At 40.8% G+C, this 24058-nt stretch overlaps 1 protein-coding gene across 4 annotated transcripts in view; it reads left to right on the forward strand.

Moving 5' to 3' along the window:
• The window catches only part of PLXNB2 (plexin B2), a 267945-nt gene that overhangs the window by 182650 nt on the left and 61237 nt on the right, over positions 1-24058 (forward strand). For all 4 annotated transcript variants that reach the window (XM_040594019.1, XM_040594021.1, XM_040594018.1 and 1 more), the window contains exons 4-12: positions 2712-3822; positions 5559-5741; positions 8372-8494; positions 12262-12362; positions 14550-14676; positions 16434-16584; positions 18869-18983; positions 19728-19830; positions 20302-20403. In XM_040594019.1, the coding sequence (XP_040449953.1) occupies positions 2725-3822; positions 5559-5741; positions 8372-8494; positions 12262-12362; positions 14550-14676; positions 16434-16584; positions 18869-18983; positions 19728-19830; positions 20302-20403 (2103 nt within the window). In that variant the 5' untranslated portion in view covers positions 2712-2724. The remainder of the gene's footprint in view (positions 1-2711; positions 3823-5558; positions 5742-8371; positions 8495-12261; positions 12363-14549; positions 14677-16433; positions 16585-18868; positions 18984-19727; positions 19831-20301; positions 20404-24058) is intronic.

The following is a 24058-nucleotide window of genomic DNA, read 5'->3' on the forward strand; positions in this document are numbered from 1 at the left end:
AGGCAGAAAATACTAGGGAGGATGCATCACGCATTTTTGTACAGAGAGATTAATTACTCTGTAACAGTCTGGTTAAGAGGTGCAAAGTGTACTTTTCCTTAAATCCTGGCTCTGGCACAAACCAGCAAGACTCCTCGTTCTGCCCATGGGACAAAGGCACAAGTATGTTGCAATTGCAGCCTCTGTGTCCTGAGTGCCACAAATGGACAAAATTATTTTTTAATCCACTGAAGTAAATGGACATGGAGGTGAACTGAGTACAGAAATTAAGGTAAAATAAATTACTTTCCATTCATTTGAGGCATATTTTATAAGTAGAGCTATTTATGGCTTTTTGTGACAGAGATTGTAATAATCTAACAATAATTGCCTTGTGGGAAAAACAGGAACAAATTAATCTGAATTCTTCAGCATTTGATCCTTGTGCAATAGATAGTAGAAAGATAAAACTGTTACGCAACAACACTGTAGTAGTCAAGCTGGGTTTTTTATTTCATGGTAGATAACTGTAAGGGAAACTAGATGACATGTATTATGACATACCGTTTAGCCACGGAGATGTAAGCTGGCATCAAAGCTTGTTTGGGAAACTGGGGTCCTTGGGAAGAGGAAGAAAAGAGGAGTTTCTAACAAATAATATCAGAATTCTTCTCGGTTCCTCAGAACAGGTCTAAGGTTGTTGTAGAGAGGTCTAGCACTTCATTACACTGCAAAGCATGTGCTGAAATCCATGTGTCTGAAAAATGTATTGTAATTCTTAGCCTTTCTTTGGTCACTGTCATATAATAGGATCATTATAGAATGGTTTGGGCTGGAAGGGACCTTAAAGATCATCCAGTTCCAACTCCCCACCATAGACAGCGTCACCTTCCACTGGACGAGGTTCCTCAAAGCTTCATCCAGGCTGGCCTTGAACACTTCCAGGGATGGGTCATATGAGGTCAGCCTCTCATTAGACAGTCAGGCTTGTGCTTTTAGTAATGTACTGACTTTTCTTTGACCTCTTCTTACAGTTAGCTGCTCAGTTTGGTACATGGTAAGAGCTTTAGCAAAACACGATTGAAGTTAGCCTTTTATTTTGTCTTTATTACTATCCTGAATTACGTTTAGCAGGTTTTTGTTTTTTTATGTTAGAATCACTCTGTTCTTATAAGAACTGTTCTCACCATCGCACACATTATCTCCACAGAGGAGCAAAATGCAGTCAACGCTGAGGGCAGGAGCTGTCTTTCTGCATTGCTGGTGATGCCAGGGTGGTTTGGGGAGCTGGCAGATGGCTTGTGCTCACCAGAGTCCTTCCCTCTCTGCTCAGACTTTTGTAGTTCTGTTTTTGATGTTTAACCTTATTTATCCAGTATAAATGATGATTCAGGCAATTCTCTTTCACATCCCCCCAGAGTTTATTGCTGCTGCCAAAACAGGAGTTATAGCTGACGCAACAGCATGGTTCCTTTATTATTATTTTAATTATTTTTCTTCTATTTTCTCAATTCTTCATTTTGGCATTCTGTGCTGATTTCCCCCTCCTACAAGGCTTTCACCTATTAGATTATTTTGTTAAATGTTCCTCTTGTCTTCTCTGGGGTTTGATTCGCAGTTCCAGACATTTTCAAATTTAACTTGAGGTTCCCTGAAAGTTTACAGGTTCCTTTCTCATCAGACTACAGAGTCAAATGGCTAACTTTGAAAACAAAAATACTGTGGATCATACTTGTTTTTCAGTACTTCCTCCAAACAGTATTTACCTTTTCCCCCTAATATTGGTGTGTCCAAGCATGGCACCTTCTGTTTTCTGCACTCAGAACTAAACACGTTTAGAAAACATTGACAAAATGTTCTGTGCTTAGGAAGCCAGTTGGGACTTGCCTCCTCATTTAACTCTCCAGGTTAAAATTAGACCTCTTGTTACAAGTTTCAGTTCTTTGTCCAATTCCAAACAGCCAGGTGATCTGCATGGAAAGTATAAATTTGGGAGAAAAAAACCAAAAAATGACCAGTAGTAACAGAATCTTAATCTCATAAAATTCTAAGTGGTGTTCTTAAGATAGATTTGGAACTATTAAGTTGCAGTGCTCTAGTGAATTGAAGTGTTGGACTGTAATGCATACCAGCAAAGGCAATGTTGCGTATTAGGGTCTCTGCTGTCTTCCAGCTTTACACTGATGAAGAATTAGCATAACACCTCAAAGAGCATCAGCAGCCAGATCCACACTTACTTGTAGTCAATTGAAAGTTTTTTTGCTTTCTGAGGAAAGTCCTGCAACACCAAATGTCTCAAACATTTGAGTAACTTCTATTAAGGAGGAGCCACCCAAAACACTGGGATCCTCCAGCTTATTTTTAAAGTCTCAACAATAAATAATTCACGCGGTATGAAGATGTCTGGAGAAGCACTACCACTTCTTGGCAGTCTGTGTTGTTTCAATTTATCTGTTATTCTCACTGTGCTTTAGCACAGGATTGATTGCCTAATTGGTTATGTGATAATCATTTAGACATATGACCTTGTTTAATCCTTCCCCAACATATTAAATTGCTAGATAATTAACAGGATCTGAGGCTTTCCATAATCTTCATGATGCCTACACAGGCATAAGGATAAGTGTATTTGTGTCTGAAATCATGAAAGGAAAAAACATTCATGTTGCTGAATTTTGTGTGGATTTTATTTTTCAGTATGGTTCATGTTATTCTTTTCTTTCCCTTTTTAGGTATTACATAGAAATGGCTTTATGGATCTGGACACTGAGCATTTTGAGCTGGTTTTGTGTCACCTTATCCAGAAATGAGGAACTGAATTTTTTTCAGAGTCCTACAGAGCTAAATCATCTAACAGTGGATAATGACACTGGGATAATCTATTTGGGAGTGGTAAATGCTCTGTATCAGCTTACAGAAAACCTGGATGTAATAAGGTCTGTAGAAACAGGTCCAAGAAAGGACAACAAAAAGTGCACACCTCCCATTGATGAAAATCAGTGCAAAGAGGCAGTACTGACTGATAATTATAACAAACTGTTGTTGCTGAACAAGGCGGATAAAACAATTGTGGTGTGTGGAAGCCTTTTTAAGGGAATCTGTGCCATCAGAGATCTAGAAGACATTAGCAATGTGAAGCATTATGTAGACAGTAGCGGAGAAAAATCTTTTGTAGCAAGCAACGACGAGAATGTATCAACTGTGGGATTAATCACTTCCTTGAATAACGACCGAGTGCTGTTTGTTGGGAAAGGGAATGGACCAAATGATAATGGGATAATAATCAGCACTCGGCAGCTCTACGACAGGGATGGGAAAGACATTTTTGAAATGTATACAGACTCAGCAGCTGTTAAGTCAGCTTATCACTCATCAAGCACACAACAATTTGTGGCAGTCTTTGAGGATAAAAATTACGTTTATTTTATTTTTAATCAGCAAGAGAAACAGCCTGTCAATAACCGGACACTGATTGCACGTCTGTGCAAAGATGATGCCCATTATTATTCCTACTTTGAAATGGACTTGGGTTGCAAAGATGATGATGGTGCCTATGACCACTGTCATTCTGCTTACGTCACTACTCCAGGAGAAGAGCTGGCTGAAAGCATGGCTCAGCAGAGACAAACTACGGATACTTTCTCAGATGACAAAGTTCTTCTTGCACTCTTCAGCAAAGTAAACAAAGATAACGGCTCTCTAAAATCTGCCATGTGTGTGTTTTCCTTGCGGCACATCAACGAAAAGATGGAAAAAAACCGAAACGATTGCTACACTAAAAAGAATACCAGCTCATTTTACAAACTTTTTTCAGCAGAAAACCCGTGTGCATCACATGGACTGGTAATATCAGTATCAGTTTTAGAATCTGTGTTAGAATCAGTGGAAAATATACAACTGCATATTTTGGGGTGGCTTTGAGCTAAACTATAGTGAGATCAGATGACTGAGAACTGAATAGCTGGATTCACTATAGAAATGGAATGTGGTTGGGGGGATTGCAGAACAGGTCAAGCAAGAAATGACAGTCATAATTTTGAGTCCTTTAAAAAAGATTTGATGTTTTCTTAAAGTCTTCTTAAAAAAAGATTCATTTTCTGAAAGATGAATATTCGTTCATAAATGCATTTCATGTGAAGGGTTCCTTCTGGTATGGAAGTTACTAAATCAAATGCAGTGATTTGTTGTGCCCACGATCATCTTCCAGATGGTCACTACAGACAATTCTGGTTTCAGCCACCATACTTATAGTGTTTCTAAATGGTATTAAGATTAAGAATCTTGTAGGTGATATCTGCAGTTCAGTGTTGTTTCTCACCTGGATTTGAATTTTCAGATAGTTGGAAATACACATTTCTTATATTGGTGTTCATATTTTGCTCTGGTTCAAAATAATTCCAGAGCATGATGGCCATCTTCTTTTTATGGCTTGTCATTACCTTGCTACCTCGGCTATAAGGTTTTTGGAGGCCACTGTTACACCCCTCCAGATACTGTTCTTCAACTTATGACTATGTCTCTGAGAGGCAGTTTCCAGCATCTCTGTTGAATTTATGATGTTCTTCCCCACACGACCCTATTCCCAAGCCCTACTTGGGCATGCCATTCATTACTGCAGCCAACCCTAAACTGGCTTGAGAAATTGAATCATCTTGAAAATAACTCAGCCAGCTTTTAAGGAGGATGTCTTAATTCCCCAACCTGAGCAAGCTACGCACTTGCATAAGCAGTTGTTTGATCACAGCTTGAGAAGTGGTGTGCTACAGTCCAGGGGTAGGAGTGAACAACTGAAGAGATGGGCCATGGGAATACCTCATGTTGGTATTGACCCATAATCCTTCATCTCACAAAACCACAGCCCTCTCCCACACAGTAGGTCACTAGCACTGATAAGAAGCCAAAAGAACACTTTTCTGTTCCAGACACCAGCTCATTGCAGTACCCTGCATCTGAGATGAGCATCAAAGTTAGAAATCCTGAATGTGACAAGTGGAGTAGCTGTGGCTTCCGGCAAAAAGGAGGTGTGGATTTCAGATCAGAAACACAGTCTTGTTACCAAATATAGCAGGAAAGGCAAGGTGTGAATGAACTTCCTTCTGGTGGCACTCCCGGCAGCTCAGGATTAAAGCATAGTGAAGAGTGAATGTGTTGAAGTTCTCAAGACAGTTGCCAGTGGGTTGCTTTTTTATGGATAACAGCGAATTAAGAAACAAAATAGCATTAAAAAAAAAGTCTTCAACATAAAATTGGTCAATCTAATCTATATGACATGTTCATTTTAATTAAACAAACTGGTTACTTTTTAAACCATGCTGCTATAATGAAATAAAAACAAAAAAAAAAATGCTCTCCCCATGTCTCCTGGAAAGCGAAAGCATTGAAGCAGTTTGAAATTAGCAGGCTGCTTTCTGATTGCTGCCTTCTGGCTGGGGGAAAATGGCCAGACAATCCATTTCTCTTTCTACTCCTCTATGTCTGAAGGGTATTATACTGTCTGGTAATAGGGTTGCACTTCATTCTTAGCTAGGAATTAGTGATCTGAATGTTTAACACCGCTCTGTATTCCTGTTCCTTATTAGAATGCAAGCAAAAATTTCCCCTGTGGCTCCGAACACTTGCCGTACCTTTTGGGAAGTAAGAATGGTGTTATAGAAAAGCCAGTACTGCAAAAAGAAGGGATGAATCTTACGGCTGTCACTGTGGCTGTGGAAAATGGGCATACCGTGGCCTTTCTGGGAACGTCGGATGGTAAAATTCTTAAGGTAACAAACTAGACTTAAAAGACTGGAAGGTGTTTAAAAGGTCGTGAACCGTAGTGGTAGCATACTTCTGCTCTAAAAGTAAATGGGATTTATAAGATTGCATAGCAGGAGCAAATTCTCTTGGAGCTTGGTATATTTAATTTCAAAGAAAAAACACATTATTTCTGATGTACCTCAGCTATCCATTTCACGGATTGAATTAGCATCACCTGAATGACACTTTTCCCAGAGGACATCTATTCAAGCCCATACTAGTTTAAGAGCAAGTTTTCATTTTGTAATCATTCTGGCCATTCAGTGGATAGTGATGGCAATACCCAAGCTGGAGTTCTGCTAAATTCTGACTGTGTGGTGTGGGGCTCAAGGGTTCACATGTTCGTGGTGTTAAAATGTCAAGACTGAAACGCCAAACACCTTCTTTTGCTTAAAGGGGAATGATGGCCATGTGCCACTACATGGTTTGAAATTTGAAGCTAAAACTGTTGGTTACCGTAAGGGAAGACAATAAATTTGAATACCTTCAAGTGGAAAGGCTCCAAAATGAGGATTTAAATTTTACAGTGCTAAAATAAACCATTATTTACAAAAAAGATATAAATAATAGCTGTTGTAAGCAGTGAGCAGTTTCTTTTCATGATTTTTATGCTTTGCTTTCTGCTTTTGATGCAATGTACTTCAAACTGAAATGTTTTCCCTAATGTGAATTTGTGAATTTGAGTAAACACAGGATTTTCATTAATCATAGAATCATAGAATCACTTAGGTTGGAAAACACCCTTAAGACCATTAAGTCGAACCATTAACTTCACACTACCCAGTCCCACCAAAGGATGAACCCAAGTGCCACATCTATATGTCATTTAAATACCTCCAGGGATGGTGACCCAATCACTTCCCTGGGCAGCCTGTTCCAATGCTTGAGAACCCTTTCAGTGAAGAAATTTTTCTAATATCCAACCTAAACTTCCCCTGGCACAACCTGAGGCTGTTTCCTCTCGTCTCATTGCTTCTTACCTGGCAAAAGAAACTGACACTCACCTCGCTACAGCCTCCTTTCAGGTATCAGTACAGAGTAGTAAGGTCCCCCCGAGTCCCATTTTTCAAGGGTAAAAAATCCCTCAGCTGCTCCTTATAAGACTTGCTGTCTGTACCCCTGACCAGCTTCGCTGCCCTTCTCTGGACACACTGCAGCATCTCAACATCTTCCTTGCAGTGAGGGGCCCAGAACTGAACACAGTATTCGAGGAGCAGCCTCACCAGTGCCCAGTACAGGGGGACAATCGCTTCCCTGGTCCTGCTGGCCACGCTGTTTCTGATACAAGCCAGGATGCTGTTGGCTGCCTTGGCCACCTGGGCACACTGCTGGCTCATGTTCAGCTGGCTGTCAACCAGCACCTCCAGGACCTTTTCCACTAGGCCACCTTTCCCTTTTTCCAGCCGCTCTGCCCCAAGCCTGTAGCACTGCGTGGGGCTGGTGTGACCCAAGGGCAGGACCCGGCACTGAGCCTTGTTGAGCCTCATACAATTGGCCTCAGCCCATCGGCCCAGCCTGCCCAGACCCCTCTGCAGAGCCTGCCTGCCCTCAAGCACATCAACGCGCCCCTGCCCAGCTTGGTGTCATCTGCAAACTTACTGAGGGTGCCCTCGGTCCCCTCATCCAGATCCTTGATAAAGGCATTAAACAGGGCTGGCCCCAGCACGGAGCCCTGGGGAACGGCACTTGTGACCGGCCACCAGCCAGATGTAACTCCATTCGCCACCACTCTCCGGGCTCGGCCAGCCAGCCAGTTTTTCACCCAGGGGAGGACATGCCTCTTCAAGCCATAACGGCCAGTTTCTCCAGGAGAATGCTGTGGGAAATGGTGTCAAAGACTTTACTAGAGTCCAGGCAGACAACATCCACTGCCTTTCCCTCATCCACCGAGTGGGTCACCTTGTCCTAGAAGGAGATGAGGTTCAGTAAGGAGGGCCGCCTTTCGTGAACCCGTGCTGACTGGGCCTCATCGGCTGGTTGTCCTGTACGTGCCACGTGATGGCACTCAGGGTGATTGGCTCCATAAACTTCCCCAGCACCAAGGTCAGGCTGACAGGCCTGTTCTTCCCTGGACCCTCCTGCTGGCCCTTCTCGTAGGTGGGCGTCACATTTGCTCACCGCTCCTGGGACCTCCCTGGTTAGCCAGGACTGCTGATAAATGATTGAAAGTAGCCTGGGGAATGCATCCATGAGCTCCCTCAGTACCCTTGGGTGGGTCCCTTATGGGCCCATAGACTTGTGTGTGTCTAAGTGGTGTAGCAGGTCTTTAACCATTTCCCCGTGGATTAGGAGGGTTTCATTCTGCTCCTCATCCCTGTTCACCAGCTCAGGGGGCTGGGTACCCAGAGGAAACTGGTCTTGCTATTAAAGACTGAGGCAAAGAAGGCATTAAGTACCTCAGCCTTTTCCTCATCCCTTGTCACTGGGTTTCCCCCAACATGCAGTAAACCACAGATGGAGGGTCTCTTTAGCCCTCCTTTTGTTGTTAATGTATTTATAAAAACACTTTTTATTGTATTTTACAGCAGTAGCCAGATATAATGATATTTGGGGAAGAAAAGGAAAATTAATCACCTTTCTTTCTTCCATGAAACAGGTGTTCCTGTCATCCACTGCAACTGAGTACAGCTCTCTTACTATTGAGCTAAACAAACCCATAAAGAACGACCTGGTCCTTGACCAAACCCAAGAAAATCTGTATGTGATGACTACAGACAAGGTAATGTGTCCTGCTTGCATTAAGGACCAGGTCTGCTTTCACTTTCTCTGCAACTGTAGCTTTGTTAATTTGTAAATTTCCCAGTTGTTCCTGGAAATTGCCCTGTTTGGTGGGGCTCCCCCTGCTCTGTGTGTATGAAGAACTTTCTCAAGTCTAAGCTCATGGACTAGATTGTTATGACTTGGAGAACTTACATCGGTGATTCTTAATATCTGTGATTCTTAGTAATTGGAAATGGGAAGTGAGTTCACCTCTGAAGCTCTCTTCTGGGGTGTGTGAGAAGGGAGAAGTTCAGATGTTTGGCACCAGCATGCTGCAGGGTCAGGCAGCCCTAGCACTTAGTGTCGTGGTGTCTATGGAGTGCCAGTGGATGCTTCAGCTGCCATCAGTCCTTTTCAAGAATACTTCAGGATTTGGGATGCTGGGGCCTGACATAATAGCATTTAAACATCTGTAAAACCACCAGGAGTTTTCATGGGTCTTGCTGTCAAAAACTAAGAAGCAATGCAGAGCATTACGACTTTGGAAAACACTTTTTTTCAAGCTGCTGCTATAACTGAGCAAGTGCAGCAGGAAAGGTTTGGTGGACTTTGCTACAAAAGGCACAGCCAGTCTTTTCTAGGTTCCCCTTCTCTGTACTGATGAGGCACAATGGATTTTTGTAAAGAAAGGAAGAAAAAAAAAGCAAGTAGGAGATGAGAGGGGTACCAGATTTCTCCTTCACCTCCAGCTGTAACCCTCTTCTGACACTTCTTTTTGTGGTGGCTGGAGCTGCCAGCCTCAGACGCATGGTTCAGCAGCTCTCCAGGACAGGATGGGTGACAGGCTGCAGCTATCTCCAGCTCTGACAGTGACATGGAATGGGACATGGGAAACGCTGTGGCAGCAGTAACACAGGGAGAATGGGGGGCTGTGAAAGCAGGGTATTTGGGGAAAACAGTAGAAGAAGAATGTTCTCTGTTTTGTAAAAGGATTAATATGAATTCCTGCCACGGGAATGTTATATTCTAGCTGAAGGTTTTCAGGCTAGAAGCCACGTTGGAAAAAGTGCCAGATAAACGACTGATAAAGCATTTAATATGGCTGTGTGAGAGAGGTTTCCTCGGGTTTGGTGGGGTTTTTTTGAGTAGTTGATACTTTTCTCATTTGGCTTCTGTTCAGATTTTGAACAGAACTCCAACCTTCAATGTTGTCCACAAAAGCCTGGGTGGCCTGGCACCCCATTTGACAAGCTGGCACATTGCTTAAAAGCCCATGAGGTCCCAGCCAGGCTGTGGCATGAGCTGCTGAACAGTGTAAGAGATGGCAGCAACCTTGAAGGAAGATAAGCTTTCTGGTGACACTCTTCTTGAACTGGTAGAATTTAGAAAGGCCACAGAAAAATTTTTCAGAGAAATATAATTGCATCTCTACAAAGTGTTTGAATTCAGAAAGCTGCCAATTTCTTCCAAAGAAAAGATTTCAATTTAATTTTTTTTCCAAGTAGCTCTCATAGACACTGTAGTTTCTGAATAATGTGAATAATAGTTTTCTTTTACAAAACCTGTTCAGCTTAAATATGAATAACTACAGTTGGGAGCTCTGTAATGGCATTACATTACTGTCATCTCCAGGAGTTAATTACAATGAGCAGCCGCACCCGCTTTAGAAGCAGATAGAGAGGAGAGTGGAGGCTTTGGGAGCTGGGGGAAAGGAAGCGACGTAAGCGAGGGGAGAATGAATACTGAAACATGCACTTCTGGGTTAAGCACAGCTAGGAGTTGTGGGAATAGAGTTATCAGAAACCTGCCCTGGGAGTTAAAGCGGTTTAGAGTTATTTAAAATAAGGTAAACAATAAAGGGCAGGCTAGCTGTACTGACAGGCATACTTACTACTAAGCTACCTGGCAGATGCAGCCTGCCTCAGCATTTGGAAATGAACTGCTTGGGCTCTGTAAGCGTTTGAGCAAAGTGAAAGTGATGATGTGGTGGGTGATAACTTCAAGCAGCCTTTAAAAAGAAATCAGTCTGAGAGAACTACAGGGAAGAACAATACAGGGGGTAAGAGCCATAGTGAGAAATAAGCCCTTGCTTTCCTGTTTCACTTCTCCGTCTTTTCCTCCCAGTTTCTGCTGCTGTATCAATAGCAGTGGGTGGTTTTTTGAGGAAATGCTTTCAAAAGTCGGCTCCCTCCTCCCCATTCATCTCCCAGAGCTTGGGCAGAGACCAGGAGAAGCCCCTTGCAGCTTCTTGGGGGGCTTGGAAAGGAGCATAGCACCCCTGCTGTGCTCACACTGGTTCAGTACAAGTGAACAACACTGGTAGGATCCCAAATTCCTTATGGTACGTACCATACTGGGAGGAAAGCAGAAGCCTGTAGCAGTCACCTACCATGATCACTAGCTTATGTGCTTGTTTTAGCTTCTACCACTGTCTTTGATTAAGAGTGCCAATTAGAAAATCTCTAAAATTAGTTTCTCTGCATTTTGAAGCTGGCTGTAAATGGAGCTGCTTTTTTTAAAAAAAATAATCTGTTAAGTTTACATAAAACTTGCAGAGACAGCAATCTCTAGGGCTTGTTTCTGCCTGCCCAAATTATGAAATAAATACTTTGTCATAAAAAAGCCATTCACTGGATATTAAATTACTCATGGGTACCACTTGGTGAAACAGAGTGCTAGTAGCCCATCTCCAGTTAGGCAAGAATCTTTGGAACAAGAGAAGGGAGAAAAGGTAAGCCTCTGTATTAATGAATGCAAGAGCACTACCCAATATTGACGTTTTCCTTAACTGAGTCAGACTGAACTCTCTGAATGTGAAAGAAAAAGCCAAGTTCAGACTTTCAAAGTAGCTTTGTAATTGCCAGTCGTTTTAATTGAGATTATAAGGTAGAAAAAAGAAAGCTCGCATCTCAATGTTACTTTTGCTAGAGTTCTTGCTCTCTTTAAAAGTAAAACACAGTCATCGACTGAAAGATATATATCCCATTCTCCTCTTGCACCATTTCAGCAGCGTAACTGAAAGAGATGGTTGTGTGCTGGCTCCTTTTTCTGAGCATTAAAGAAAGACAAAATTGTTTATTCTCGGCACCAAAGGAAATCAAAACCAGAGGCTGTATATTTACTGGGAGACAGAGACATGAGAAGTGACGATGCTTTTTTCGCTGCTGATTCCTGTCATAATTATTTCCATTTTCTTTCATTAATGTATTGCATGGTGGAGAGTTACGCATGGAGAAGTGCAGTAACCCGAAGCACCCTGGCTGTCTCATACTTGCAGACTTTCTGAAATGCCTTTTCTGGCTAAAAGTGTCACTGATGGTTGCATTTCCAAATAATTTCATCTTCATGCAGTGATATGAGGGGATCTAGCCAGTACCAGGTAGCCTTTTGAAAGTATCCATCCTACAGTAGCTATTTCTTGAAAACAGAGCATTGTTGACGCAATTTCTGTAACGCAGATTTCCAGACGTAGCATAACTGGAGGAACTGAAAAGCTCAATTTTTGTAAGACTTGCTTATGATTCTTGATTATAAAAATGTCCTATGTTACTTTAAAGAAAGATTAGAGAATATTGGAGTGAAAAAAAGCAGGAAAAGTGTGTGAATTTGGACTTTATTAAGGGGGAAATAACCAGGCTCTGGTTTTGTATGTATTTCCTTAAAATCAAGCTGAGTTCTGGTCATAGTAATACAGGGTCAAGTCTGTACAACCCTGTCCACAAATGTTGGTGTCTCCTTGTGTTTTCTTCAGATTCGTTATGGTTTGCCTTACTTTTGGTTCTCCAGGTGCATCGGCTACCTGTGCAGGACTGCCACAAATATTCAGACTGTGAGAAGTGTGCTCAAGCAAGGGATCCGTACTGTGGCTGGTGTGTGAGAGAAGGCAGGTGAGTGCTGCTGGTGTTTTCTCAGGTGCAGGCAGTGGAATAGTGTAAATTTCGACACGTGCTGTGGGCTTCTGCTTGGCATAGTGATCCCAGCTCTTTGTACTCGGCCTTATGCTCCTGATAGTGATTTAATCTTATCACACAGACATTGATATCAATCTTGTGTGCACACAAATAAGTCCCCATTGACTTCTGCAGATTTGATTAGTTTGGGAAAATACATACTTCTGTGCTGCTACTGAAAATCAGTATACATCTTCTGACTGCATGTTCTATCACTCTCTGAACTGTAGAGTAAAATGTTTTCCCAGAAATTATGAGTGCTCCCTATTTAAAATCCAGAAAATGCAGCATATATTTTAAGTACAGCAGAAAAGTGTAAAAAAGAACATGAAAGAAAAACCTGTTAATTTCTTAAGTATATAGCTCAAATGATGTTTTTATATAAACATCATCTATCAAGACACGGAGCTACACTGAACCCTCACCTAACTGTAGGAGAGCAGAAAGTGGCATTTGGTTAACTATCTGCAGAGGTTAACTGAATTAATATTCAAACACATGTAAACTAGGACAGCACTGAACAGCTCTGGTATGTCTCTTCTTTGCGCTCTGCATTGATTGGAGTGGCATGAGGGAAGAGTGGTCCTGCAGCTCTCTTTTTGACTACTAAGTTAATTAACCCCTTGGCATGGGTGTTGGGAATTAGCGATTCTAAGTACTTGCTGTTGGAACAAAGGGGCTATTTAATTATAGTATGCAGATGAATTTCAGGCTTCTAGCTTCCTGTCTGAAAATGTGAACTATCACATTAAGTTACCTATCAGCCTGATGTGTAGCATAATATGGAGCACTGCAGAGAAACTTACGCAGCACTTGCAGGTTTATGTAATACGCTGTAACTCGTCCAGCCTGTGTTTGCTGTGGATGGAACCTGAGGATTTGGAATATACACCTCAAACTCCTCCTGGGCTGCTGGGAGTTGAAAGCTGTGTCATATATCGTACAAAAGGCAATTTTCCCTAGATTTCCCTTCAGGTTTCTGATATGATCATTGACCTCAATATCTCAAAATATTAATGGCCTCTGAGAACAGGCAAACGGGATTTTTTGCATTTGCTAGTATTTATTTCCAATGGGGAGAAAAAAAAAGTGTTTAATTTCTAATGCTTTTCTTATCTGCAGCAAGTTCCGTCTCATGGTCACACACAGCACTTAATAGTGTGTTTAGGGATATGCTATATGAATGTAGACTCTGTATGTAAATTATATATTTAAGGGCAGTTTTAACAGAACTGTGCAGTAGCTGCACTGTGTAAAGCCCCTGATGAGTTAATAGTCTTCTGCTACAGCAGCCAGAGATCCCACTGCATTTTCTCCTAAACTTTGCACAGAGTGGAAGGAATATGCATGAGACTGTCCCCACACACACACTTCAGCAAGCTTTTGTAGCCACATACACAGCTTCTGCACTGCTCTTCTTTCTGTCCTTCCTGTACTTGAGCTGGGAAAAGCTCTCAGGGGTTTCGGTGAGGCTGCACAACCACTGGTTGTCTTCCCGTAGCAGTAACAGTGCCCTGGCAGAGAGAGGTCTTAAAGTACTTACAGGAGTGAAATGAATGAAAACATTCACTACAAAAGTAACATTCCTAGTGCTACAGCTTCACAGGAGCTTTCCACAAGCCCGGTGTCCCCAGCAATAATTCTCTGTTGCATTTTGCTCTCACAAGAGGGGTGTCTTATTACTGGCAACACATAGGTGTCTGCCACTGGACTTGCAGAAAAAACAAACTGTGCCCACTCATTCAGGACTTTGTTGTATATTACAATGAAGATTAATCAGCCTGGTTGCAGATGATCAGACAATGGCTCCATTGCCTGATGGCTCCTGCGCTAAATATTACTGCCTCTGTACGGAATTGGGTTGTCTAATCCAATGTGGTGTTCAAAATAGTATGGGCGTGTTTCCCCACTTGCTTTTGATATCTTAAACCATAAACACTTATTCCATCATGTATTCTATTAAAAATTCTCTAATAGCAACCTGAATAGTCATTATAAAAGCAAATTCCCAGTCATCTTATGTTGTAATTTTAGGCTCTAATCCTGAAATTGTTGCGTAGTTCAGAGAAAGCAGAGTCCAGCTATAATATTGCTTTGCTTTGGGTTTTGTTCCTGTTTTGTCAGGTGCACAAAGAAGGCAGACTGTGGAACAGCCGATAAGGAGAACCACTGGCTGTGGAGTCCAAGCGGCACATGCATGACTATCATTAGTGCAGACCCTCTAAATATGAGTCGCAGAGCCCCTGCTAAGGTATGGCAAGAAAATGCTTTCCCTACATGTTCTTGAAGCACATTGATGTGACTACCAGGAAGCTTAATATTTGCATTTCTTTATGCACAGCGGAGACTAAGAATAGGATCATGTTTTGGATATCTGAGTCTCTGGCATATCTCACAATGCTCTTTCTTGCCTGCTGTTTTTGCAGGCTGGTAGTTCATGTTTTCTTCGAAGAAATGCTCTTTTTGACCTTCTGTGTAAACCAAAATGATGCACTAGTATGGATGATAAAGCACTTACACTTATCTGAATATTATTAAAGTCTTGCACAATGTTGTATAACCCATAAAAAGTAATTGATAGGGGAGATTTCATGCTGCCCTTTCAGCTTACTTGAGCATAAACTTAAGTAAGCAGTGAAGCTATAAGCTGTTGCTTTAAAATCAGTGGTAGTTTTGCCTACACAGCAAAGTCTGTCTGGGTACATGAGGAAGGTAAATTCAGCATGCAAAATGACTCTGTGGCCACAAAACTGAGTGTTCAGGGTGTGACCAGGGTCAGGGTGTCAAAACTTGCTTGAACTCCAGATGAAGCATGCCAGTGCAGACTGAGGGCTTCCTGGGGGTGCTCAGCAAGTAAAATCAGTAAAATGGCTTTTAAGCCCTCTTAATCAGAAATGAAGGGACTTTCATTCAAGTCACTGTAATTCCATTCCTAAATGTTGTAAACAGCATTATATTAAAGACATTTTTATGTTGAATGAAAACATTACTAGAGTGTAACTAGTCCACTTAAAATCCATACCTTCTCGTAGCTCAGATCTTGTCAACTTGTGTTGACAAGTCTCTGGTGTCTCATATGAGCATCTGAGGCCAAAACACCTAAAACCCAAAACCAGACTCAACTTCAAATGAGCATTTACATGCTGCCTGCAACATCACTAATGCCACTGTTTCCTCACGATTCCTTTACTCACCAGAAAATGTTGCAGCTCATAACAGTGGGACAGTTTCAATGAGAAAGGGATGATTGTTATTTCTACTGGCAATGCAAAATGGAAAAAGTTAACCTGTATAATTAACACATCTGAAGCATTAAATAGCATCCAAAATTGCAAGAAATCCATTAATTTCATCCAAAATTCATACTTTCCTTGCTAAGTTTTCCCATTTCATTTTGCTTTTAGTTTCACACATGCATTCTGTATTGGTAATTTTCTCAAGGACGTTAAGACCTCACCATCACTCAGGAATCCTTTTTCAGCAGTAAAGATAGATCTCAGTGGGTTTATTGAATGTACATTGAGTCTTGAGGAAGCCAATTTTTCTGTCAGCCCTTTCAAACTCCAGCTTTTCCAGCCCATCCAGCCTTGGTTTCATTATGCACTAGTAACACCTAAGGTTAATTTTAATTAAGTTTGTCAGGATTTCAGTGTTAACTACTGTGTTTACTGTTGCTAAACTGGATGCTGAGGACAAGAATAAAAGGCTTTGGGTGTGTCTGTACAGACATTTTTGTTCTGATCTAATGCATTGACAGGACAAGAGGGTTTTGTACCAGTCTAATTCAACATAGACCCAGCCTGGAAAAACTAGTAGAGGTACAAGAAAAAAAGATTAACAGATGGGAAGAAAGAAAAAATGAAAAGGAGAACCATCTGCTGTGATACTAGCCAAAATATCACCATTGACCAAAAAAGAAGAGCAGTTGACATTCTCTGACAATAAATCCTACTGGGTCTTGGTTAATTTCTTTCAAATATTTTACCTTTTTTTAAATTTTGTTTCTAGGTGGAACTGACTGTAAGTCCATTGCCAACTTTGACTCAGAGCGACCAGGTTTTGTGTACATTTGGTGAAACAACCCATTACGCTCAAGTAAAAGAAGGGGTTATTGTCTGTGATCCACCCGATATAATTCCTCCAACACCAAAATATCAAGGTAAAGAAGTATTACTTTATTTATATATCTATGTATAATAAAAGGAAAGAATGTAGCCTGCTGGTTTTAATGTGGTGCTCTCATATGAGCTGCATACAGGTGTTTTTTTCCTCTTCCAGTCCCCTTCCCCAGATAGTCTGTTGCTGAACTGTCCATTGAAAAATTAAAAAAAAAAAAAAGATTTGTTCAAACTTTTCCCATTGCTATATTTACAAGCTGTAGCATTCACAGTGTTTCTACCAGGAACCTGAAACAGGAGATTGGCAGAGGTGTATGCACAGAGCCAGAGTGGTGCTATTCTGTGTTCCAAACAAACAAAACCCAGCTACTCTAATCTTACCCTTATCATTATTGAGTTGTGGAAGACACGAAGTTTTTCTCTTGATGTCTTAGTTTTGCCCTAGTCAGCTGTAGTTCAGTGACTTGTTTTCTGGTCCATGTCAAAGGCTGTCCTTTCTCTCATAAAGCCTTCTGGCCTCTTCTATGTGCCCTCCAGCTTCTGCAAAAGTAAGACCAGTGGAAAAAGATGTGATCGTATAATTAAAGGCTGTATCATTGTTCTGAACCACTGATTATACGCTTAAGGTCTGTTGCCAACCATAATTCTTGTGCTATTTCCTAGACAGTTCTTTAAGTTCATACATCATGATGCATAAACACATGGAATAAAAAACTGTTAACACAGCACTGTTTATTATGTATCAAGTTTAAAAAGAAACAAAAAGAAAACCCAAAAAAACAAGTGGTCTTGGAGCTTGCAGGGGTACCTGTGAGGATATCCCTTTTATATGTATAACAACAGCCATGAACTGTCAAAGCAATACTTAGAAGTACTTTTTAAGATAAGTTTCAATTTTCTTAAGACTGAAACTGGTTAAAATCTAGTTTTATTTGCAGGAAAAGTAATGAAGGTAAAATCTCACTCTTAAACTAGCTGGGGTGTTTCACAGTATCAGATTATGCTAATTGTTAAAGCAGCACTCTGTTATTTAAGGCCAAATCACATTCCCTAAGCATTTTGTAAAGCAGGACATAAAGCAACCAGGTTGATAAACATGACATCTTGATATCTTCCAGCATAAAATATGCAACTAGAAGCCTGTTAGGGATGGCATTAAAGTAACCAAGTCACCTAGAAATAATACGTCTCTCTGAGTTCGTTGAACAGGGACCCATCTGAAAGGGTGTCCAAAAGTAATATAAATATGCTCAGAAGCTTGGCAGACACTTCAGAAGAAGGCAGATGGTTATGAACACAGGCAGTGGTTCCTGGCAGCATGTGACAAAAAAGTCCTGAGCCATCCACTTACTGTTAAGTAATCCTACTGAGTTTGGAAAGGTCTGGGTTACTTCAGTTGTGGTTGGTTCCAAAGGGACTAGGACCTATCTAGAGAGAAAGGATGCTTTTTTGCAGTCCTGTTGTTAGGAAATCCCCTGGCGTTCCTACCGGTCTGAAATATTCAAGGGGACCCAGTGCAAGCAAAGGTGACTTCCGGCCAAGAAGCTGATGGTCTTCCAAGAACCTGTTGAAGGAAAGCAGAGTTTGAAATTGCTCAATATCTTGTGAAATAGCTTGTCACAAGGGCTCAATGATTTCTGCAAAAGGTATTTCAAACAGCTTTGCTGAGGAAAGCACCAGTTTCTGATGATAAGTTTTCCATTCTTAGTTCAGTAATGATCCAGATGAGAAGTACATTTGTGGAGAAACCATGTACAGTGAACTGAAGATCACAAGTGCCTGTGGTAACTTAGCTTTGCAGGCCCCGTTAGGCATTAACCACAATGATCACTTGCTTTAATTCACATGATGATGACAGTTTTAATCCACGAATGAAAGAAGTAATTTTACGTGCAGACATATTCATATTTAAGAAAATGTTTTATTTAAAATGACTGTTCTCATGCCAGTTTTCATCTGTATTCAATTATCTCCTTTCTCAGTTTTCCTTGTTCTTCTAGACTTTTTAAAATTCTAGCATGATGATAGCACCACTGAGAAACACTTCCATAAAACTAAGCTATTCTGTGATTTTGGTTCTTCTCTTTATCTCATCTCGGCTTTTCTTCTGACAGCCACGTGCTGAAAATTTTGTAAAGCTTAAAAAGACAAAACAGAGCTTATAGATATAAAGTCTTAACAGGTCATGAGATCTGGAGCGTCAACAGTATTGTTAAATATTTGCTTATGTGCTGTAAAATAACAGAAGTATTATCATTGTATTATTCAGCTCAAGAGCTAAAGAATTCCACCACCACTTAGATAATTCTTTTTCTTTTGTGATAGATCATGTTTCAGTTCCACTTCAGTTAACTTTTGAAGAGAACAAGGTATTTTTTGCGTCACATACTTACCCTTTTTATGACTGTGAAGAAGCAATGAATCTTTTTGAAAATCAACCGTAAGTACTTCAGCTTCTTAACTTAGGTGTTTAGATCCTGTAGCATGGTGTTTCAGTTAACTGGCAGCTGAGTTGCTCAACCATTTCATAACTAAGGCTTTAGCCCTCTCAAAATCTAATGTCCAAATCCTTTTTCTTACATTTTAATGGAGTTTTTAAATGGTTGAAGAGCAGCAGGTGAGCCGGTAACGTAAAACACGTGGAAAAGGACTATTCATGGCACATATAATTAAAGGCTAGTTTATTGGGTTGCCATTTCTGTAGCTGCTAATGTATCTGCAGGTGAGCTCTGCGGACATCTGCTTACCTACTTGTTCCCTCAAATGATGAATTGGTGCTTTGGGTTGTGGTGCATTCAAATAGGACAGTCAAAGCTGGCTCTGCCCCCATCATCTGCCCTGCTGAGGTGATGCTGCCCCAGGGCAGGCGCAGCCAGCCCACAGCCCGCTTTGTTCATCCTTGTGTATGAAGGTTGATCAAGATCATTTCCAGTCATCTCAGACTCAATCTCAAAGTTTGTGCGAGATGCTGTAGTTTTCTGATCCTTGCTCAAATATTTAAGGGAGAAATTAGCTTTTGGGGTTCTCGAACTGTTCTTACTATGAATTTTTCAGCTTAAAATAGTAAGGACACTATAACAGATTGATCTAGCCTCCATGAATAAAGATGGAATTTAATTTACTTTTTTTGTCAACCGGGGAAAAAGCCTGACAGTTTGTCATGACTATCATGTTATATTTGTAGATGCTATTCCTGTGCAAGCAATAGATGGAATTGCCAGTGGGACTGGAAGAGACATATCTGTGAAGAGTCCTCTTCAGTACAGGATGTGATTAAACAAAATATGGTAATGTTTAAAAATAAGATTATTAGGTTTTTATTAGAACACTTCTATATTTTCTTCACTTTCTCTCTCGTATCAGTTGGTTGAATTAGGGATTTTAAAATTATTCTAAAGTTAACTCCAGAGTGTAAGGTGGGTTTTTTTAGTGACAGTGCGGGGGTGGGAATTTAAGGGTGTGATTGAGGAGGGGCAGTGAGACTGAATAACTCCTGAAAGGATATTTTTGTTCCTTTTACTATTTTGCTTCAATGGGAGGAACAAGATTTCAAGGCTGAGAAAGATAATCACCCACAGCTTTGACATATGCTGCAGTCATTTTTAGCATGTCTAATTTGAAAGGGTGTAATCAAATCTGTCACTGTATTTTAAGCATGAAGTTCTTCAGAACAATCATTCCATTGTCCGAAGGCCATCGGAGCTTGTTGTGATAAGACTTTTTATTTGGAATAACATATAAAATGTTTCTCTCACCAGGAAGAAGAATGCCCACAGTTTCTAAATCCTAACCCTCCAATAATACCTATGGAGTACCGAACGACGGTGTATTTTGAGGGAAGACATCTAGCTTATTATCGGGTAAGAAGATTAATTCAGTGCTAGCTGTCATTTGAATTCCACTTAAACTGCAGCCCACACCCCTAAACTAGAGCATTAGTTTGTGTTCCTTGGAGATGCTGCTCATAACTGTTTTTAAAGGAAGAGAGCTACATGCTCAAGTTTGATATAATATTGGTTACTGTAGTAGAGTCATCACCAAGACAGAACCAGAGCTCGACAAAATATTTTAACTACTAGGTGTTGGGGGGGTGGGGGGAGTTTAAAGAGTGTAAGTTGAACCTACTGAAACACCTGACAATTATTTTTCATCTAATGAAATGAGAGAAGATTTAGGAATTGTGAATGTGTCTTTTCTTTTTTCTAATTAAATACTGGGGTTTTTTTGTTCCAGAATGACATCACTTTTGTGCTTAATTCAGTTCTAATTTTTCAAACAAAAAAATGCACTCAGAAATTAAATGTTTCTTAGTGTGAATAAAACAATCTTTTACTTTTCTTTTTGTGTGTGTGCAACCATCAAACCAGAGATCAGGTATTTTCTTAGATGTAGCAAGGGTTTCTCAGTACTTGCTTCCAGAAAGTAAATTACAAAGCTTCTAAGAAGCCAGACTTTGACCTCAAGCTTGTAATTGTTTTATAACCCAGACAATGCATACAATTTTATTGTTACTTTGATAAAAATAAAGCTTAAACCTCACTTCTTTAGGTGATAGCTCAAGTATTGTTCTATTACTATTGTTTGTTTCTGTGTTGTCTTTGTGTAAATGTGAATTGATGATAAGATACACTGGAGATTGCATCGATTGCTTTAACTACCAGCCATCTATCCAGGGAAAGAAGGCTCTTGGGTTTTGAGGGTGGGTTGGGTTTTTTTCCCTTTCTCAAATTGAAGTACTGCACAGCTTATGACGTCCTTCTATCACCTCTGCTGTGCCTGCCAAGGGGTGAAAAAGGGTGAACAGGTCTGGGGAGTAATGTAAGAGAGAGATTCAGAGAAGGGTAAAAAGCAACCTGCAAGCACTGCAATCATATGAAGTGTATCACTACACAATACATATAGCAAGACCATGCTATACAAACATATGTTCAAAAATAAACATTTTTGCTTGAAGACCTTAAAATATATGTAAGCAAAGAAAAGCAATTTGGTGAATTTGGTCTGTTCTCTGAGATGCCAGGACCAGTCCTTGGTAGGATATCTGGCTGTATGCAAGATGTGGCTCACAAAACTTGTCTTAAAGGCCACAGCTAGCTCTGCTAAAAATGGACAAGTATTCCAGAGAATTTACTCACGTTTCTGTTGTTTAACATTGTGAAGAGCTGTTTTTCTGCACAAGAGGAAAATCTTTCCCTGCTCACTTGATATAAGTGGAAGAACCCCTTCTCTGTCAAGAACAAATTCAGGGCAGATGCATAACCTAGATCTGCTGGATTTGACTTCCAGAGGACCTTTTTCCTCCAAGGAGAAACAGCAGCAGGAACCCAAAACCTCCTTCATCTAGTTTATCATTCTGTGAATAAGCACTTTAATCTTTCTGAACTACTAGTAGAGGAAAGGGAGTGAAAAAGCTTCTGTTCTTTTTTTTTTTTTTTTCTCTGTAAGGTATCAATTACATTAAACAAAGACGTATCCTGTGGATTGAATGCCTTGTCATGGGCAGCAGCATTTAATGGTTTGCCTACAGACCAGACTTAGTATGCATTTATTTAACTTGGAACCGGGAAGGCTTACATGGAATTCAGGTCTCTGTAAGAAGCAAGATGAATGCATAGGCCCTAGGCTGGAGTTATGCTGGAAAGCAATAAGTGTCACATGATTTCAGAATAATTTTTCTTAGGTGAGAACAATGAGGGGACACCGTCTCTGTCATGGGAGCAGCTCCATACATCCTGATACAGAGATGCATTTTTAGGCCAAAATAATAATGCTTTCAGTGCCAGGACTTGAACAGGCACACACAGTGACTACAGCTGTAGATACAGACCTCTAAGTATATGCAAAAGCGATAAATAAGGCATGAAATAGTTGTAATCTTACAGGCACTTATGCCTGTGGGGTCAATGCTACCTGAAGCAGTTACTTTGTTTCCTGAAAGTTCATTTGAGTAAGGACATAACCTACATTCAGCCTTTGGTAAACATCTCACGGAGGGCAAGGTGGCTCAGGAGAAGCCATGGACGGGTATTTTGTATGGGTTGGCCTGCAGCCTAAAAGCAAAACAGCACAAGGCTTCTCATGTGGAACGATTTTGCCACAGGATATGCTGGGCATTACAGTGTGTTTGGAGCTAGCAGCCATGCAGCTATGAGCACGTTTGAAGTCTTTCTTGATTAAGACATTGGTATATATCCATTTTTCTCCTATTTTCCTTGCCTAAATTCTTGCTTAGAAAAAGCAAAAATGAATGTTCTGTTACACTTTGAACTACTAACTCTGTTATCTTGGCTTAATCTGTGCTTTGCTTAAAAGAGCAACACACAACCTGCTTTGTCATGGGTGGCTAAGTACAGTAGCCAACATTGTGCGTGTAGCATCACTGTTTCTAGGTGGAGATTAGCAGTGAAGGTTTGGGTTTACTCAGTGAGTAGGAGAGGTGGATGGGTTCTAAAACTGCTGTTTTAGAAGGTGGAAGAATAAGCTCACACATTTAGCATGCACCTCTTAACCTGTGAACCCTTACAGTACAATGAATAAACCTCCTCATAAGGGCTTCCACTGGGGGGAATAGACTAAAAGAGGAGCAGCTGTTGACTGGTTTTCTGCCCCTCCTTCCTACTGAAATTCTTTCAGTAGAAAGGAGAAGTAAATCCAAGCCATTGTAGTTTTCTTGGGAATAGCCTTAACCAGGACAAGCGGTTGAGAAGAAAGTTTAGTACTGATCAGTCATATTGCATGCAACTTCTGAGAGGCATTCTCTGAATCCTTGAAAGATTGGCACAGTAGAAGACACAGGTGTACCAGCATCAAGATAACCTTATTAGCCCTCCAAAGATTTTTATTAAGAGTAATTTCCCATTTGGATTTGTCTTTGTCACGTGTATCTGACGTGTAACCCACTTCCCAGTGTTTGCTACGTGTCTCTGCTTGCACCCAGACTGCTGAACGTGAGCTCTGTGGTCTTCTGCTCAAGAGACTGGCATAGCAACTCCTGATTTCAGTTCACTCCAGGTAGCAGATGTCGCATAACACCAAAGCTCCCTTTCCCTCCCTCCTGTTAAGCATGTGGGAAAGACTTCATGCAGCAGCAGCAGAATTTGAACACTTTTGAAAAATACATGATGTATTGAGATATACAGAGTAGGGAAAGCGAGGTAATGTTCCTCAAAATAGAGATTCATAAGGTGCTTTAAAACTTGCAGTATGTAGATGTTTTCTGTACAGCAGAACAGGCTGTAAAACTTTCAGAAAAGGCTTTTCAGAGCTCAGTCAGTAGCTTATTTTTTTTTATTCAGCTTCTGAGAAGGAAGAAGTAAAAAATCTGTTCCCCTCTGACATAAACCTCCCAGAGACTAGTAGGCCTTTACCTGGTTAAAGCACATGCTCCTCCTCAGCCCCAGCCTTGGGGGGCTCTTGGGTCTGCTGCCAACCTGTTACAGTGAAGGTGCAATAGAAAAGGTTTCCACGGCACCAGTTGGGTAAACCTAGTGGCCCGTAAGTTACCAGTAATTCCAG

This window comes from Falco naumanni, chromosome 5 (assembly GCF_017639655.2).
Source record: "Falco naumanni isolate bFalNau1 chromosome 5, bFalNau1.pat, whole genome shotgun sequence".
In the NCBI taxonomy this organism is placed as follows: Eukaryota; Metazoa; Chordata; class Aves; order Falconiformes; family Falconidae; genus Falco; species Falco naumanni.